This window comes from Papio anubis, chromosome 1 (assembly GCF_008728515.1).
Source record: "Papio anubis isolate 15944 chromosome 1, Panubis1.0, whole genome shotgun sequence".
Taxonomy (NCBI): domain Eukaryota; kingdom Metazoa; phylum Chordata; class Mammalia; order Primates; family Cercopithecidae; genus Papio; species Papio anubis.
Genome location: NC_044976.1, coordinates 98,419,245 through 98,439,212, shown reverse-complemented (window position 1 = coordinate 98,439,212; position 19,968 = coordinate 98,419,245). Strand labels below are relative to the sequence as shown.

The window sequence follows — 19,968 nt, the reverse complement described above, 5'->3', positions numbered from 1 at the left end:
TTAGGCTTAATGCTTTATTTAATTAAAAGCTGCTTTAGGGAAATACACAGTCAGTTCGGAGCTGGGCTTCCCAGTAGGAATCGGTTGACATTATTGTTATCTTTCCATATATTCAATAAAAAGCTCTTGTTGGAACATTTATTGTGTCTTTGTGCCATGTTTATAATCTCTAATTATAGGGAAGTTCATTCAGAGTTAAAGGATTATAGCATGTTTAGAGCTGGAAGATACCTTAGGGTCTATTTCTTACAGTTTTCCTGTTGTGTAGTTGAAGGTTCAGGGATCCTGAGAGAACAAGTCCTTTGGCAAACATGATGTAGGGAAGGGGAGAGCAGAGATCAAAGTCCAAGTTTCTTAGTCCCCAGTGGCTTGTTCTCTTCACCCTAGTATGATCTGGCTTTACATTTCCATGAACTCTAGTTATATAATGTTTAGATCTCTTCTGAGATTTACTGTCACAGCTCATTCGAACAAAGTCTGATTATACAGCTGTTTGTTTTTTTCTAAGACTCTTTGTCTTATTTTCCTTATCAAGAAGCTCTGGATTAAGTCATCTGATTGTTGCTAATTTCTCCCACAATAAATCACTACGGTTATTTGGAATGCTAGTAAATTGGGGCAACCATTTTTTTCTTATATAATTTTAGTATGAAATTTGAATCTGAATTCTAGAAGCAGAATCCACAATCTAAATATAATAACTTGCTAAGTTTTGTTTAAAACTTCATCTCTGAGAATTAGAGGATACCCTTTAGGCAGGAATGTTAGTGTCATTTAAGTCTTAGGGACTGAAATATTACCTCAAAAATTTCTCAAAACTTATCAGAAACTTTGCTCCAAAACATACTTAATGTGAAATGTTTTGTGTATTACAGGAGCTTTAATAGTCTTGAACAATTACAGTCCAACAAGTGTATGTTTTCCAAATTTTAATTAAAATTAATTAAGTTTAAAAGTTCATAACCTAACTACTGCTCCGATCATTTTTAATTTGGGATGTGTCTTTTGTTTCCATTTGAATGCTTATTATGGAAAGGTATTCTCGTTAATTTGGGAGCTACCCGTACTTGAAGGTAGTTGTTATTCTGTCATTGCCAATGAACTGCTTGTTTGATAATTAAGATTTTTTTTCCTCTGTCATTTTTCTAGTTCAGTGCCTCAGATTGTGGGAACAAGAAGTTCTGTATTAGGAGTCCTTTGAACTGTGACCCAGAGAAGGAGGCTTCCTGTGTCTTCTTATCCTTCACAAGAGATGACCACTCGGTGATGGTTGAAATGAGTGGCCCCAGTAAAGGCTATTTATCCTTTGCATTGTCTCATGACCAATGGATGGTTGGTACCTCTCACTTACATAAGTGGTAACAAAAGGAGAATCACGGCTGGGCGCAGTGGCTCATGCCTGTAATCCGAGCACTTTGGGAGGCCGAGGAGGGTGGATTGCGAGGTCAGGAGTTTAAGACCAGCCTGGCCGAGATGGTGAAACCCCATCTCTACTAAAAATACAAAAATTAGCCAGGCGTCATGGCGGGTGCCTGTAATCCTAGCTGCTTGGGCGGCTGAGGCAGGAGAATCACTTGAACCTGGGAGACAGAGGTTGCAGTGAGCCAAGATTGCGCCAGTGCACTCCAGCCTGGGTGACAGAGCGAGACTCCATCTCAAAAAAAAAAAAAAAAAAAAAAAAATCCAAAAGAACCCCCCAAAAACCAAAAGGAGAATCACTGAAGCTGTTTGTTCCAGGGTCAAATGATCATACATAAGGGTGGAATAAGAAAGGAGAAACTAACTTAGAACAGATTCTAAGTTAAACAGCTTTGAGTACTGTGTGATTTTAACAGTTTGACAATTACTTCCAAGAACAGGCTGTCCTAAGGAAAGTTAGGAAGATCATTTTATTTCCAGTGTATTTGCTATTTTATATGTCTATCTCTTTGCGATAAAGCAGGAAATACAGTTAAGAAAAGTTTTTCTACGCAAAATGTCGTGTTTTTTGTAATGCTTTTCAAACCAGAATTATTTATTCACGTGGCCAGAACTAAAGCATGTGTTCCTGCTCTTGGTGTCCTATTTTAGTAGTCATCAGTGCATTTCCTAAACAGAGAATTAAACTTGTATATCCAGGCAGCATGTATTACAGTAGGCTCCTTTGTCAAATCAGCAGAAGGCAGCATTTATTTTAAGCCGATTCTCACTCACCCTGGGTAGTGCTGAAATGGATTCAGTGATTCTGTAGGTGGCAGCCTTGTGCTGTGGTGTGGAAGAGCAGAGGCCCGCGTAAGCACCTCGGTTTCCTAGGAAGCAGGAAGAGTATTGTGGCCAGGACACATATAAGTCCTGTTCAAGCAGAGTGGGCCTGGGGCATAGGGATGACCAGAAATGGAGAAAGCCCCTTATTAACACAGGCAAGGGGTCTTGTCCTGAGGGTTTTCTTCTTACCAGGATTTAAACTTAACACCACCTCTTTAGGGAATCATATTTCAGAAAAGGAAAAGGAACTCTGACATGGCTGTAATAGAAGAACTAATGCTTATCCTGAAAATACTCTTGATCACATTGGTCCTGGAGCAGCGTTTGCAAGTATTGTAGGACGCTGGATGTAACTAACTTTCTTTAATAGGATACCATTTCAGTATGTATGCATGACCTACGTATTTCGCTAGACACCTCTGGAATGCACTTGCCATCCTCTTTCATTCAACAAAAGATATACCTTAAGTCTATGAGATACAAAAGATATCATGTACTTAAAAAAATAACATAAGAAATAATGAATCCTTCCCCTTCCAAGTTGCTTGTATAGGGAATTTTATACTTGCTCAGCTGATGCGGTGATTGTTCAAAACATTTTCCCCACTTCCTTTTGTGATTGCCATCAGACCTGTAGCATGTTCTTTTGGATATTCTTAGTGTTGGTAAAAATGAACTACATTTAGTATATAAGGTGAATGAGGTTGAGTTAAAAATAAAATGTGACTATAAAGCAATAATGATAGGTGGTGGTAGTGCTGCTGTCATGTGAATGTGATAAAATTGGCTAGAAAGGAAATTCTGAAAATGAGTCCAAAAAGGATTAACCTGTTGAATGAATGTATATTTTAATTAAGGTTCATCTCTGAGTTACAGCACTCATTTAGATATATGCTCTAGTCACTTAAAAAAAAAAAACAAAAAAAAAAAACCAAACAAACACCCAACTTATTCCAGTCACTTTATAGCCAAAATACATGCCATAGTGTGTGGATACATTTCCTTTTACTGGTTACATAAAACCTGTAAGCAAGAGGGAAAGACTATTACTGCATTCAGTATGGTAATGAGTAGCCCACAGGTAGGTCAGTTATTCTGTTCTAAATTGTAGGCATTGATGGCACAAAAGCATTTATCTCTAATTCAAGATATATTTATCTTACTTAGAAATCTTATCTGTTTCCAGTATAGTACTCATCAAAAATGTTTACAAAAAAGACTTAATTACGCAGGTGCAGTTGATTTACAGAGCAATCCTGTTTAATGATTAAAATAATCTGTACACCTGTTTGCCTAACTTGGGGGAAACGAATCATCCTCAAAATATATTTTTTAAGTGGTTATTTCTATTTTTGGTTATACTTTTGAAACTTTCGGGTATTTTTGTGACCTGCTATTCCTTTGGAGTGTATAATGTAAATTTAAATACTGAAGGTATCTGATGTCACGAATACTCATTCGATAACCCAAATTATACCCGTTTTCAATTTGGCTTGTAAATTAATGTTAGCAATTATTTTGGTATGATAGACCTCATCACTAAAATCAAAATGTGTAATTTACCCTATTTCTGATAATAATGACTTGCTAATGTGTGAATTTTAACCGAATTTCCAAGTACAATAAGTCCTTACTTAATGTCGTCAATAGGTTCTTGGAGCCTCTAACTTTAAGTGAGGCTACATACAGCAGTCCCTTGAATAATATCATTTCCTTCAATATCGTTTTGTTATGACATTGATGAGGAAAAAAATATTGGCCATGTTGTATGTTGTTTTGCTTAAAGTCACAGTTTTCAAGAACTTGCCTATGACTTTAATTGAAGATGTACTGTACATGCCTCTTTCCTATTTGAGATATTTTGTTAAATAATGTAAAGTCTATCAAGTATGCACATTATTAGCTTCCTTCCTTCTCCTTCCACTGTGCTTTATCATCTTACTCCATACATGATCTCTCCATGCCCCAATTCCAGGATGTCCCCAATCCTGAACTCCCTTGGACTCCAGACTTTGATTTCCAGCTGCAGGCTGGTCTCATCCAGATGTGTGTTCCTGGACAGCACAAAGCAGCATCTAAAAGACTGAACTTCTTATTATGCCTCCTGATGTCTCCTTGTCTTCCCCATTCTTGGTGATCAGCAATGTCAGGAAAGCAGCTACCATTGTCGATGGCTTGCTTCTTGTTGGGTGCTGTCAACACCTCATTTACTGCTGCCAGCATCTTCTCTGGTATTCAGAGAAATGTTGGTTGTGACTTGGATTCCTTCCTTTCATCCATCTCTCAGATCCTTCCTCCTGCCATTTCCAACTTTTTGTTTTGAAAAGTTTTAAACCTCAATAAAAGTTAAAAAGATAGTACAATGAACACCCATGAGTCCTTCACCTAGATTTGCCACTTTGTCTCTCTATTTCTGTCTATCTCAGTTGATTTATATGGTGTATATAAATACATATTTTTGTCTTGAATTATTTGAAAGTAAATTATAGATAATCATGACATTTCATCTCTAAGGTTTTCAACATGTGTCTCCTAAGAACATGGGCATTCTACAATTACTGCAATATTTTTTATCACATTAAGAAAATTTAATAATGATATAGTACTTTTATGTAACATACAATCTGTATTCCAGTTTTCCCAGTTGTCCCAATAAAGTCCTTTGTTTTTAAAAAATATTTCTTATTCAGGATCCAATCAGTTATTACTCAGGGCATTTAGTTGTTATATCTCTTGGATCTCCTTTACTTCAGAACAGTTATTTTATCCTTTTTCCTTTTTATAAATTAAATTCAGGCCAGTTATTTGTAGAATATTCTACAATTTATATAATAGATTTGTGTTAAGACTTTTTGGCACAAATGCTACATAAGGGATATTATTTCCACATCAGTGCATTATTTCGAAAGTTTCGTAATGTCCAATTGTTCTATTATTGATGATACTATGTTTGATCACTGGTGTCTGTCAGATTTCTGTACCATGAAGTCTATTTTCTTTTTGTAATAAGTAATATGTGGGATGATACTTTGAGTCTGTATGAATATTCTGTTCCCCAATAGCCTGTAACTAGGTTTTTGCATTTATTGATGTTTCTCGTATGAATCAGTTGTTACATTTGTGGTTGCAAAATGCTGATCTTCTAACTTACTTCTTAGCTGACGTTTTTATGAAAATACGAGTTTTTTTTTCTCTGCACTTACCCTTCCCTTTTATAGTAACACTATGGACTAATGGGTTTCTTTTGTCCATTGTGTTGTAGTTCGTTACCACCATTCATTCTTTTAGAGGGTCATATTGACCCAAATGTGGCCAATGGGAGCCCTTTCAAGCAGGCTTCTGTGCCCTTTTGATGTCTCTACCACTTTTGAGCGCGTATCTTTGTTTTTGGTGTAACAAAATGTTCTCCATTCATACTTTCATGCATTTCATCATTTCTCAAAAGGACTTTATTTCCTTTTAGTAGGAATAGTATCTAGAAATCAAGATTTGGGTGCTAATATGTTCATTGCTACTGATCTCCCAGGTACTTCTGATTCTATCTTTGACATACCTCTTTCATTCTCTTTATTGCATTGTCACTATCTCTGATTTGGCTTATAGCTGTACTGTCGGCTTCCTGGACTGCTCCAGTAACCTGTCATTAGTCCCCTTGCTTCCATGATTTCTTCTTCCATTTCATCCTTCATACAGCCATTGGAATTTTCTCCCCAAGCCACATTTAAGATCGTCTTGGCTGGGCGTGATGGCTTATGCCTATAATCCCAGCACTTTGGGAGACTGTGGTGGAAGGATTGCTTGAGCCCAGGAATTCAAGATGAGCCTGGGCAACATGGCGAGACCCTCATCTCTACAAAAAATTCATAAAAAATTAGCTGGGCTTGGTGGCATGCACCTGTGGTCCCAGATACTTGGGAGGCTGAGGTGGGAGGATCACTTGATCCCAGGAGGTCAAAGCTGCAGTAAGCTGTATTTGCACCACTGCATTCCAGCCTGGGTGACAGAGCAAGATCCTGTCTCAAAAAAGAAAAAAAAAAAAGAAAAAAAGGAAAAGAAAAAAAATTGTCTCAAAAATATCCCTCCAAACCTTTGGCAAAACTTCAGTAATTATAGAAAAACTATTCTTTTTCTTAAAGCATGGTGCTCACTACTTTGGGAATACTTCTGGAATTTTCAGCCTTAGAGCTTTCTTTTTATCCTTTACGTATTTTAGCTAGCAAAACTAGCTGTTTTTAAAATTTTCATATTTCTTTTTTTTTTTTTTTTTTTTTTTTTTTGAGACGGAGTCTCGCTGTGCTCCCAGGCTGGAGTGCAGTGGCGTGATCTCAGCTCACTGCAAGCTCCGCCTCCCGGGTTCACGCCATTCTCCCGCCTCAGCCTCCTGAGTAGCTGAGACTACAGGCGCCCGCCACCACGCCCGGCTAGTTTTTTGTATTTTTAGTAGAGACGGGGTTTCACCATGTTAGCCAGGATAGTCTCGATCTCCTGACCTCGTGATCCACCCGCCTCGGCTTCCCAAAGTGCTGGGATTACAGGCTTGAGCCACTGCGCCCAGCCAAAATTTTCGTATTTCTATATCATTGGTCCTAGAAGTTCTTCAACTGGGAAAACCTTTCCTTTAATATCATCTTTACCTTGTCCTCCTATAAATATGTTTTATCTTCTAAGGTCTGCTTAATTACTCTCTTTTCTGGTAAGCCATTTTCAATTCTCTGGCCATACATAATTTGTCTTTTTGTGTCACTTATTCTATCTGTCTGCCTCATTAAAACATAGCTTTAGGTTGTAAGAGCCATATTCTTATAACAAAGTCATCTTTGTTTCTCCCACAGTGTCCAGCATAATGTTTTCTCATAGGATGCTCTCTAAATGCTTGACTTGAGAGAGGAAACTGGGGAGAGAGCTTCAGTAAAACCCAGGGATTTGGTGGAAGTTCTTATATGGTGTACTTTTATGCTTTCAAACTTGAGGTTTCTAGAACTGCCTGGAGCCTGAGATTGCAGTAGCACCTTCACTTACTCTTCATTTGGAATAGTGAGTTACCTGCTCTCTATCCCCATCATCTTCTCCATTATTTGGGAGGTCTACTTGTATTGATTTTATTTGCTTTCTTATCCTCAGTTTGCCTCAAATCAATCATTATTTGTATTAATTTTTTTTATGTAACAAAAGAATTTCTATGTCTCATTCATGATATTCTAGAAAACATGCATTGTTTAAATCAGGGTTCAGGCCTAGCATGGTGGCTCACACCTGTAATCTCATCACTTTGGGCAGCTGAGGCAGGAGGATTGCTTAAGCCCAAGATTTCAAGACCAGCCTGGGCAACAGGGCAAGAATCCATCTCTACTTTTTTAAAAAATAAAAAATAAATCAGGGTTCAGAAAACGTTTTCTGTAAGGACCAGATAGTAACTATTTTAGAGTTTGTGGGCAATATGGTCTCTGTTGTAGCTACTAAACTCTGTTGTAGTATAAAAGCAGCCATAGATGATATGTATATGAATAAATGTGGCTGTGTTCCAATGAAACATGGACATTGAATTTCAGTTTGATATATTTTCATTTGTCATGAAATATTCTTCTTTTCACCACTTAATTATGTAGAAGTCATTCTTAAACTATGAGCTGTATAGAAACAAGCTCTAGGTTGAATTTGATTTGCAGGCCATAGTTTGTTGACTCCTGGTTTAAGTCATGATTGCTCCAAATTTCTTATCTTGAATTGGGCTAATTCTGATTTTACTGTAATATGTGTAACAGTACATAATTGCTTTGCTAAGAGTATATCCTTGAGAGTTTTCAAAAGTGGAACATTTAAAAATAAAGTTGAATCTGAAAGTATAGAAATATGTTAGAATCTAATATTGGAATTTATAACAAGATTTGTTATAACCGGGTAGTCTTGGACCTTGTATAAGGAGCTGGATGACTAACCCACATAAAGAACCTTGTTAGATAGTTTATGGAGAAACCAAGTGAAAGACCAAACCATGGACAATAACTTAAAATCAAGATTATTCCTTTGTACCATTGTTTAAATGTACTTTGAAGTTACAGTCTGCTTCTTTTTTTGGTATTCTTTTTCATTCTTTTTTCCCCTATTAATTGACAGTCTGCTTTTTGATTATCACTTTATTTTATTTCTATTTTTTGGAGACAAGGTCTCCCTCAGTTGCCCAGGCTGGTGTGCAGTGGCATGATCATGGCACTCTGCAGACTTGACCTTCTGGGCTCAAGTGATTCTCCTGCCTTAGCCTTCTGAGTAGCTGGGACCACAGGCATGCATCACCATGCTTGGCTGATTTTAAAAAAATTTTTTCTAGGACGAAGTCTCACCATATTGCCCAGGCTGATCTCTAACTCCTGGCTTCAAGAAATCCTCCTGCCTTGGCCTCCCAAAGTGCTTGAATTATGGGTGTGAGTCACTATGCCTGGCTTGATTATCACTTTAAAAAATAAGATCTAACTTTCAGAGTTAAGGATTCTTGGAGACTAAAGGATAGGTAAGAGGTAGACTAATTCCTCCTTGAGTACAGGTATTTTTACCTCAGTTATATAGCATTAAATCTATTGAATATGTACACTGTGTAGCAATATTTCTTTACAGTGTCTTCCATCTTAGAAGTTACCAAAAAATATCCAGTACAATGCGGTGTATTTGGTCATTAAAGTGTGTAGGATATAGATGTTTATAAATAAATAAATATCTGGAATATTGGTTATGGTAAGTTAATTGAAAAAAGATAACAAAACTCTGTATTTTCCCATTTGGGAAGGAAAAAATAGGTATAATACAAATAGGTTTGGATGAATATACATGAAAATATTAAAGTGGTGTTCGATTAGTGATGGGTTTATGAACATATAAACATGTTATATATCTATCTTAATCTATTATTTTACACTGAAATTCTATTCCTTTTGTATTATAACAAAATTATTTGCAACTCGCAAATTAGACAACCAGTTCTCTAGAATTCATAGCATCATTCACGATTCAATAAATTATGTTTTAAAAGCATCAAATAATACTTGGTTTCCTGAGGTACTTTTTTAAAAAAAGAAAATAAAATGCTGAAATTCCTTTGAACTTTTTTTTTTTCTCATTCACAATTGTTTTTCAGGGTGATGATGATGCTTATCTGTGTATTCATGAAGATCAGACTGTGTACATCCAGCCTTCCCATTTAACGGGGCGAAGTCACCCTGTAATGGACTCCAGGGTAGGTGTGAAAATTCTGGAACCTCCACCTGAGACTCGCTTTCCGGCTGTGTGGCTATCACTGGTGTGGCTGTGCTACTAGATCGCCTCCAACCCCCACAGTTACACTTAGCCTGAGCGGGGGCCTGCCAGCAGGGCTCCTCTCGTAATGATCTCTGAGAAACTTTTCTACACTTCAGAAGTTTCTCTTGTAGGAAAACATGAATTCTTGCTTGTGTCACTTCCATCCTTTTGGTTGTTATCTCACAAAAAAGTACTTTGTGGTTTATTAAGATGGTCAGGGCATCAGCTTCCTTTCAAAAGCTTACAGACAGGTTTCTAAGAAGAGGATGACATTAGTGACAAAATTTCTTGACTAGTGAGAAAGAGGAGCACATTTGGCGAAGGCTGGAGATGCCTTGGACAGTTGTCTTAAGTGCCCTTTGTTGGCATGTGTATTGAAGGTGGGCTATTTCTGGTACAAAAGTGTCCTTTTTGCAGGACAGTTGACAAGCAAATGAGCTCTGAAAGAGCAGTAGCTATCACTTAATGACAGAGCAAATGAGCTCTGACTGAGCAGTAGCTGTCATTCAATGACATAACTGTGCACAGCTTTCCCATGGGGCTGACTCCCATGGCTGGTTTGAACTTCTCCTCAGTTACATGTTGCATTTTGGCCACTAGGGTAGTACTCGTTAACTGTTTTTTTCAGTGTTTTTGATTGTATACTCGTGGCCAGATGGAGTTAGTACATCTGCTAAAATTTCTAACCTAGGTAGAGGAATTGTGGGGTTCTGGCTCAAAGTAAAAATAATATTTTTTCTTTTTGCCAAATGGGATAAAGACAAATAAACTGGGAGAAAATGTTTCTTGTTCTCTTCAAAGCGGAAGTGGAAAAACAATGACACTGCAGACAAAGCATGCACATATGATCTAGAGAAAGGAAACTGAACAGGGCAGGATTTTGATCATATCTTATTTTTAGCAAATCTTTGGAAAGTGCTGAGAAGACCCATTGTGTGTGTTTATAGGATACCCTTGAGGATATGGCTTGGAGGTTGGTGGATGGTGTTATGCAGTGTTCTTTCAGAAGAAACATTACCCTTCCTGGAGTTAAGAATAGATTTGATCTAAACACAAGCTATTATATATTTCTAGCAGATGGTGCAGCTAATGATGGTAAGTATATTGTCAAGCTGTCTTTTCAAGTATTTTCTTTTTCTCTCTTCTTCCCTCTCTTTCCCCCATTTTTGGAAAAACTATTGTAATTGCCCATTTTTAAGGCACACACTTTCCTATAAATGTCAAAATTTGCCAGAAACTGGATAAAGGAAGAAAAATTTTGCTGGAAACTAGAGGTAGAGTGCCACTGTGTTATAAGACAACACTGCTCATGATCAAAATGGCTTCTGATTAGTAAAATGCATGTGACCAGAAGAACTATAAATACCTAATAAGAAGCCATTTATTTGGGCTTCCCTGAATGTAGTGATAGTAGATTAACATTGCAGGGGACCTAGAAACGGTACCTTTGGGGTTGTTGCAAGAGATATTGGCTCCTGTGGGGAAACTTGCCCAATATGAATCTCATGTCCTTAGACCTGAGCTTTCTCTAGGGAGGTGGGGAGGGGAAAGAGAGAATAGCTCCTGGACAGCTGAGTAAGCTGCTGTGAGACCTCCCATTGAGGGGAGAATGCCTCCCACTGCCCTGGGTGTGGTATGTTTCCTGTCTCACATCTTTCTACATGACTCTGATGCCAAGTACAGCCTAATGTAGTTTTATGAGTCTGAATCTTTATTCTCAAGAAGGCTACCCTGGTGGATATTGCAACACACATTAATAGGAATAATTCGATTTTGTTTGAGGTCTTGGCTAATGGTTTTTGAGGAACTGCAGGAAACGCCAATGTCGTATTTAATGACTCATCTCTTAGGAGATAACACTGCGCCAGAACTTTGAGAATACAGCCCACTTTGAAAATGGTGAGAAGGTAGATGTCTACAGTAGAGAGACAGGGATGGGGTAAAGGAAAGGAAGAACAGGAAATGTGATACAGGCAAATTGTGAAAAGCCTACAATTCTATCATGTGTTTAAGACTTTTTAATCTTGGTAAAGCAGACTCTCAAAAAGTTTTGAAGCAGGATAAAATATCTGTTTAATGTTAAAATTTAGGAACATTTAAATTAATTAAGTTGCTTGTTTTTATTTATTTTTTTAGGTGAAGGAAGAATGCTAAAGGAACATTTTTAGATTTAGATATAGGCGACACATGTAGTTACCTTAGTCAAATTGTTTACTCTTGTTTGTACCAGCAACACCAAATATGGCTTGAAAATAATTTCTTAATATGACTTGATAATGAGTAAAAATTTCTTAATATGAGTAATAATTTCTTAATATGGCTTGATAATGAGTAAAAATTTCTTAATATGAGTAATAATTTCTTAATATGGCTTGATAATGAGTAAAAATTTCTTAATGTGAGTAATAATTTCTTAATATGGCTTGATAATAATGAGTAAAAATTACTCAGTGCTTACTGAATGCGAGTCAGTGGCTAAGCATTTTAGATAGATTCTTCATTTTTATCTTCATAAAATACAAGCTAGAAATGTACTATTATTATTTGGAGGAGGAAATTTGGACTTAGAAAGGTGAAGTAATTTGCCCAGACAAGTAAACGATGCAGTTGGAATTTGGCCTTTAGAGCCTATGTATTCAGTACTTTAGAACATGGGAAATGGGCTGGGTGCCGTGGCGCATGCGTATAATCCCAGCATTTTGAAAGATCAAGACAGGTGGATTGCTTGAGCCCAGGAGTTCCAGACCAGCCTGGGCAACATGGCAAAACCTGGTCTTTATTCAAAAAAAAAAAAAAAAAAAAAATTAGCTGGGTGTGGTAGTGTGCACCTGTGGTCCCAGCTACTTGGGAGGTTGAAGTGGAAGGATTGCCTGAGCCCAGGAGGTAGAGGCTGCAGTGAGCTATGATTGCACCACTGTATTCCAGCCTGGGCAACTGAGGGAGACCCTGTCTCAAAAATAAAAAGAACATGGGAAATGTAGGGAATTAACTTTCAATAAGGAAAAGGTCAAGTATTTGTGTTTTAAACAGCTACTACTAAAGTGCAGGTCATTGCATTGTTATGATTGCAGCCATCACTTGTTGCATATTACATGTATCTCTTTTATTTCTCACAGAGGCTTTGTATGTAGGTATTTTGTTGCTTTTTTTTTAGAGATAAGGAAACTGGGACCTAGTAGGGCCAAGCAACTTGTTCAAAATCAAACAAGTAGCAGAGTCAGAAATTAAACCCAGGTTGCTTCCAATTATAAAAGTTGTATCCTTTCTTTAATATCAGACTGCTTCTTTTGGTGTCTGTGTTAGTCCATTCTCACACTGCTGTAAAGAACTACCTGAGACTGGGTAACTTATGAAGAAAATAGATTTCATTGATTCACAGTTCCACAGCCTGTACAGGAAGCATGGCTGGGGAGGCCTCAGGGAACTTATAATCATGGCAGAAGGCAAGGGGGAAGTAGCCACATCTCACATGGTGACAGGAGAGAGAGAGTGTGAAGGTGGAAGTGCCACACACTTTTAAACAATGAGATCTCCTGAGAACTCGTTCACTTTCACGAGAACAGCAAGGGGAAAGTGTTCCCCCATGGTTCAGTCACCTCCCACCAGGCCCTTCCTCCAACACATGGAGATTACAATTCAAAGTGAGATTTGGGAGGGGGCGCAGAACCAAACCATATCAGCGCCCAACATGTATAGATGCTTCATAAATGATTATTGATGCAAATGGTTTTCTTAAATTGTTAGACGATTTAGTGGTTTATACTTTTTAAAGTTTTATACTTAAAATATACTTTAGAGAAAAACTATTTCATTTAAATGGAGGAATTCTGTTGTATAATAAATTTTATATGTGTAGGTATACAGCACACGTGTTTCTTCATAGGTTAGCAACATAGAAATCAGAACATGTTTTCTTTTAAATGATAGTTCTAACACTCCCTCAGAAACACCTAGTTAATGGATGATCCGTGTGAAAATAGAGAATTGTTCCCCCTCCCTTGCCAACTGATGTTGCTGTGCTGATGGCATGGGAGGGAGAATCTCTGCCTTGACTTCTCTGTGGTGTTTCTCCAAATGTGGGGCTTAATGTGCTTCAGAACCGCCTGGAGTGACTGCTAGCAGTGCAGATTCCTGAACTCCATCTCAGACCCACTGAGTCTCTTTTGTTGGTGCATGGAATCTGCATTTTAATAGGCATCCCAGGTGGTTTTATGTATGCTGTAGTTTAATAACTTACTGCTCTAGGATGGGGTTTTCCCAAGTAAGCTATGCACATTGCAAGGCAGGCCAGGGGATACAGGGAACAATACTAGAACTTTGTTTAGATTTACTTTTTGTCATTAAAATTTTAAATATTTTAATATGTTTTATAGTGTACGTCAGGGATCCCCAACTGACAGGTCATGGACTGGTACTGGTCTGTGACCTGTTAGGAACTGGGCCGCACAGCAGGAGGTGAGCGGTGAGCGAGTGAGCATTACTGTCCTGTCTGATCAGCAGTGGCAGTAGATTCTCATAGGAGCACGAACCCCATTGTGAACTGCGCATGTTGGGGATCTAGGTTGTGTGCTCCTTATAAGAATCTAGTGCGTTTTGATCTAAGGTGGAACAGTTTCATCCCAAAACCATCCCTCCCCCTCTTCCATGGAAAAATTGTCTCTCTTGGACTGGTCCCTGGTGGCAAAAAGGTTGGGGACTGCTGGTGTATATAAGATATTAATACATATTAATATCTTAATATGTATTAGATATAATAGATATTGATACAATATGTATTAGATATAATAGATATTGATACAATATGTATTAGGTGTAATAGATATTAATACAATATAATGCAATAAACATGAATCTGTTTATTAACAAAAATATACATATATTAGGAGCACAAGCTAATTTTTTTTTTTTTTTTTTTACTGATAGAGTGAAAAGCACACAAAACAAAACACTCCAATAAACAAACCTGGAGATTGCTATCCCTGGAAATGAATTTTCCAATCTTTTTGTACCGGGGAACAAATGACAGTTATCACATAAATCATTGCCTCTTCTATTACTTAGCTTTATGCATGTGGACCATTTATATATTGAATTCCGCTTAAAAGCAGTAAGACTTTGTAAGGTTTAAACCAATTTTCAAAGCAATCATATAATCTCTGTAACCCATATAAATGTAAAATGTATCCAATTTCAATAAAGTCTCCTAACAGTCTATCCATTTAAAACCTTTTTCTAACTGCTATTTTCTTCATGTTGCTGACATTATCCTGTCTTGGGATAAGCAGTCATGTGAAATACTGAGTGTTTAAACTGAAAGATAGAAATCACTTGGGTAATTAAGTAATTCACAATGAGGAAATCTACCAATTTTAATAATTAATGAAGTAGAGACACAGCTATCACATGACCTGTTATTTAAAGAATTTAGGAATACTGTAGGTAACCTATTACTGCCGGTTCTTGCACTAAGCATGAACTCCCTTTGAGCAAGACTACAAAATTATAATGGAGCCACACAATGGAATTCTGAAATCATAATGGACTTCTGCTTTCATGAAGGTTAAGTTCATGCTTAGTTCATGACTCTACAGTGATTCAGAGTTTAAACACATTTTCTTCCAACTTGTCTCTCAGGGTTGTTGGGCTTGGAGTCTCTTTTTCATCACTACCACTCAATGAATGCAGGATTTTTAGCTTCCCCAGTGCCTTTCTTGTCATTTTTGATAGTTTTCTTGATCATTTTCTTTTTGACACTTTTGTAGCTCCTGACAGTTATTGTCTTTTTCTTCTTGACATTCTCTTCTCTAGGCATTCATTATATAAAACTCTTCTTTCTCATTTTCTGCCTTATAACAAGCCATGGTAAAATAGTATTCACTGGATGAGTAACCAGGTGTCCTAACACCATTTTTTGAATAGTCCACATTTTCTCACTGCTTTAAAGCCTCTTTATCATACATTAAAAGTCTATCAATAAATTGAATTATTTCTAGTGTATCTGTTCTTCTATTGATACGTTTGTCTGTTCCTGCATTAGTTGGAATTGCTGTTGCTTTATAATAGGTTTGTGAGTTTTGATAGAACATGATACCCCTTCTGGCCTTCTTTTTCAAGAATTTTTGCTTCTTCATGTGTATCTGTTCTTCTAGATATAGAACTAATTTGTCGAATTCTTCTTTTATTTGAGACAGGATCTCACTCTGTTGCACAGGCTGGAGTGCAGTGGTGCAATCATGGCTCACTGAAGCTTGACCTCCCAGGCTCAAGCCATCCTCCCACCTCTGCCTCCCTAGTAGCTGGGACTACAGCCATGTGCCACCATTCTCAGTTAATTTTTTATAGAGATGGGGTCTCGTTATGTTGCCCAGGCTGTCCCAACTCTCTGGCTCAAGCTGATTTATCAAATTCTATTAAAAACCCTGTTGGGGTTATGATTGAAATTGTAATGCAATTTTAGAGCAATTTAGAGAATAACTCTGTGTAATAGTGAGCCTGTCTATGCAGGAACACACTGGGATATTCCATGTATTCTGAACCTGCATATGTGTCTTTCAATGAAATTTTATGGTTTTCTACGTATCTTCATAGGGCTTATATACATATTTTTGGTTACTTTGTTCCTGTGTATTTTATAGTTCTCTAAAGCAAATTATTATGAATGGGATTGTTTTTCATACGTTTTGTAAATATATTGTCATATAGGACAGTTATTTATTATTGAATATTTATCTTAAATTTAAGCCTCCTAATTTTCCAGTTGATTATTTTGGATTTTTCTGGATAAATGTCATATTCTGTGCAAATAATGACAGATTAATAGCCCTCATTTTCTTTCTTGTCTCATTGCATTGTTTAGTTCTTGCTGAATAATGTAGAGTGGTAGCAATGAGGTGGCAAGAATTTTTGTGGTTATTGTTGATTTTGATGCAAATGCATCTGATATTCAGTGTTAAATGTCTATTTGTTGTATTTTTCTTGTGGATATCCTTTATAGTGTTGAGGAAATATTCTTTTGTTTCTAACTTTACTAAGAATTCATATGACTGTGTGCTGAATTTCATCAAATGTCTTTTGGGCAGTGATTGAGATGGTATTTTATCGTTACTTTAATAGATTTCTGGATGGTGAATGATCCTCACATTCCTGGAATAAACCTTACTTGGTCATGTTTTATTATTCTCTTAGTATATAACTGATTTGATTTACTAATGTTTTCTTTAAGCTTTTTACATCTATATTCGTAAGTGATTTTGGTTTATGTTGTGACTGCGTGAATGTGTGGGGCGCTTGTGTGAATGTACACATGCGTAGTTTTGATTTCAGGGTTATACTAGACTTACAGAGTAAACTCTAAAAGAGTTTAAATAAAAATAATTTTTAACAGGCGAGGCACAGTGGCTTATGCTGTAATCCAAGCACTTTGAGAGACCGAGCTGGGCAGATCACTTGAGCCCAGGAGTTTGAGACCAGCCTGGGCAACGTGATGAAACCCCATCTCCACAAAAAATACAAAAATTAGCTGGGCGTGGTGGTGTGCGTTTATGGTCCCAGCTACTTCGGAGGTTGAGGTGGGAAGATCTCTGGAGCCTGGGAGGTCAAGGCTGCAATGAATTGTGATTACACCACCGCACTCCAACCTGGACAACAGAGTGAGACGCTGCCTCAAAAATAAAATAAAATAAAAATAAATAAATAAATAAATAAATAAAATAAAAAAACAAATCAGGGAAAAATTTTACTGGTGTGGTAGAACTCACCCATATAACAGTCTGGATGTTAGATGGAAATATTTGACCAATTAAAAAGAATTTTTTGGCTGAGTGTGGTGGTTCACACCTGTAATCCCAGCACTTTGGGAGGCCGAGGCAGGTGGATCAGGAGGTCAGGAGCTCAAGACCAATCTGGCCAAGATGGTGAAACCCCGTCTCTACTAAAATCACAAAAATTAGCTGTGTGCAGTGGCAGGCTCTTGTAATCCCAGCTACTCGGGAGGCTGAGGCAGGAGAACGGCATGAACCCGGGCAGCAGAGGTTGCAGTGAGCCAAGATCGTGCCACTGCACTCCAGCCTGGGCAACAGAGTGAGACTCCATCTCAAAAAAAAAAAAAAGAATTTTTTTATTGTTATTACTCTCCATGGTTACTACTACTTTGGTCAGTTTTTGTAATTCTATATTTCTCCCCCCAAATTCACCCATTTTGTTTAGATTTTGAGATTTTTGGGGGCTGATTTAAAGTTGTATACAGTGTTTTTATATAAAATTGTTTTCCATATTGGCGGCTATGTCACCCTTTAAATTTCCTTTTTTTTTTTTTTTTTTAATTGAGACGGAGTCTTGCTCTGTCTCCCAGGCTAGAGTGCAGTGGTGGGATCTCCGCTCACTGCAACCTCTGCCTCCCAGGTTCAAGTGATTCTCCTGCCTCAGCCTCCTAAGTAGCTGGGATTAGAGGTGCCTGCCACTGCACCCGGATAATTTTTGCAGTTTTAGCAGAGATGGAGTTTCACCATCTTGGCCAGGCTGGTCTTGAACTTCTGACCTCATGATCCACCCGCCTCGGCCTCCCAAAATGCTGGAATTACAGGTGTGAGCCACCACACCCAGCCATCCTTTAAATTTCTAACATTATGATGTTTCCTTTTATTGTGTATCAGAGTTGCCAAAAACTCAATGGATTTTAATTACCCTTTTAGAGGATTGACTTTTCTGATTTTTAGCGTTACTAGCTTAAGTTCTACCTTTGTTTTTAATTGATCTTTTTTTTCTGGTTTCCCAGGTTATATTTTGTTACTTTAAATGCACCTTGAATAAAATTATTTGTGTGTGTGTGTGTTAGGAAATGCTTTTAAGATGATAAAAACATTTTTTGAATAGTACCTTGATTGCATCACACATGTTTTGTTATGAAGTGTCTTTATTGTTATACATCTTGATGAAGACATGTGGTTTTAGTTTTAATTTCTTATTTAATCCAAAGGTTATTAAAAAGAGTAGTTTTATAAATATCTAGGTGGACCATTTTCCCCCTAGCTTTTCAATGTTAATTTTTAGTTTTGTTGCATTTTGGGCAGATAATATAACCTGTATCCTTTTATTTCCTTTTGGAAATTATTAAGATGTAGTTTGTGGTCTAATATTTATCATTTGTTTTAGACAAAGTTTCATGTATTTATATTTGTTATATTAAATGTCTTATTTTTGATGCAGCACAGTATTCTAAAAATATGTATGTTCCAAAATTTATTTACTCATTCCCCTAATGATGGCTATTTAGTTAGTGTTTTGTTTTTTTTTTTTGCCAGCATGGAAAACATTGCTGTAAACTTTCCTTACGTATATCTTTCCTAAGATAGATTCCTAGAAAGAACACACACAGATCCACACACATTTGGAATAATTCTATTCACTGATTTTGAACTTCCATTCACAATTGCTTCAAAGAGAATAAAATACCTAGGAATCCAACTTACAAGGGATGTAAAGGACCTCTTCAAGGAGAACTACAAACCACTGCTCAGTGAAATAAAAGAGGACACAAACAAATGGAAGAACATACCATGCTCATGGATAGGAAGAATCAATATCGTGAAAATGGCCATACTGCCCAAGGTAATTTATAGATTCAATGCCATCCCCATCAAGCTACCAATGAGTTTCTTCACAGAATTGGAAAAAACTGCTTTAAAGTTCATATGGAACCAAAAAAGAGCCCGCATCTCCAAGACAATCCTAAGTCAAAAGAACAAAGCTGGAGGCATCACGCTACCTGACTTCAAACTATACTACAAGGCTACAGTAACCAAAACAGCATGGTACTGGTACCAAAACAGACATATAGACCAATGGAACAGAACAGAGTCCTCAGAAATAATACCACACATCTACAGCCATCTGATCTTTGACAAACCTGAGAGAAACAAGAAATGGGGAAAGGATTCCCTATTTAATAAATGGTGCTGGGAAAATTGGCTAGCCATAAGTAGAAAGCTGAAACTGGATCCTTTCCTTACTCCTTATACGAAAATTAATTCAAGATGGATTAGAGACTTAAATGTTAGACCTAATACCATAGAAATCCTAGAGGAAAACCTAGGTAGTACCATTCAGGACATAGGCATGGGCAAAGACTTCATGTCTAAAACACGAAAAGCAACGGCAGCAAAAGCCAAAATTGACAAATGGGATCTCATTAAACTAAAGAGCTTCTGCACAGCAAAAGAAACTACCATCAGAGTGAACAGGCAACCTACAGAATGGGAGAAAATTTTTGCAATCTACTCATCTGACAAAGGGCTAATATCCAGAACCTACAAAGAACTCAAACAAATTTACAAGAAAAAAACAAACAACCCCATCAAAAAGTGGGCAAGGGATATGAACAGACATTTCTCAAAAGAAGACATTCATACAGCCAACAGACATATGAAAAAATGCTCATCA

General features: G+C 37.2%; 1 protein-coding gene across 2 annotated transcripts in view; it reads left to right on the top strand.

Moving 5' to 3' along the window:
• The window catches only part of FRRS1 (ferric chelate reductase 1), a 63,568-nt gene that overhangs the window by 29,299 nt on the left and 14,301 nt on the right, over positions 1 to 19,968 (top strand). For both annotated transcript variants that reach the window (XR_001892101.2, XM_017945064.3), the window contains exons 7-9: positions 1,150 to 1,332; positions 9,371 to 9,469; positions 10,479 to 10,626. Coding sequence is in view for 1 of the 2 variants with exons in the window: in XM_017945064.3 (XP_017800553.1) it covers positions 1,150 to 1,332; positions 9,371 to 9,469; positions 10,479 to 10,626 (430 nt within the window). In the remaining variant the exon portion in view is untranslated. The remainder of the gene's footprint in view (positions 1 to 1,149; positions 1,333 to 9,370; positions 9,470 to 10,478; positions 10,627 to 19,968) is intronic.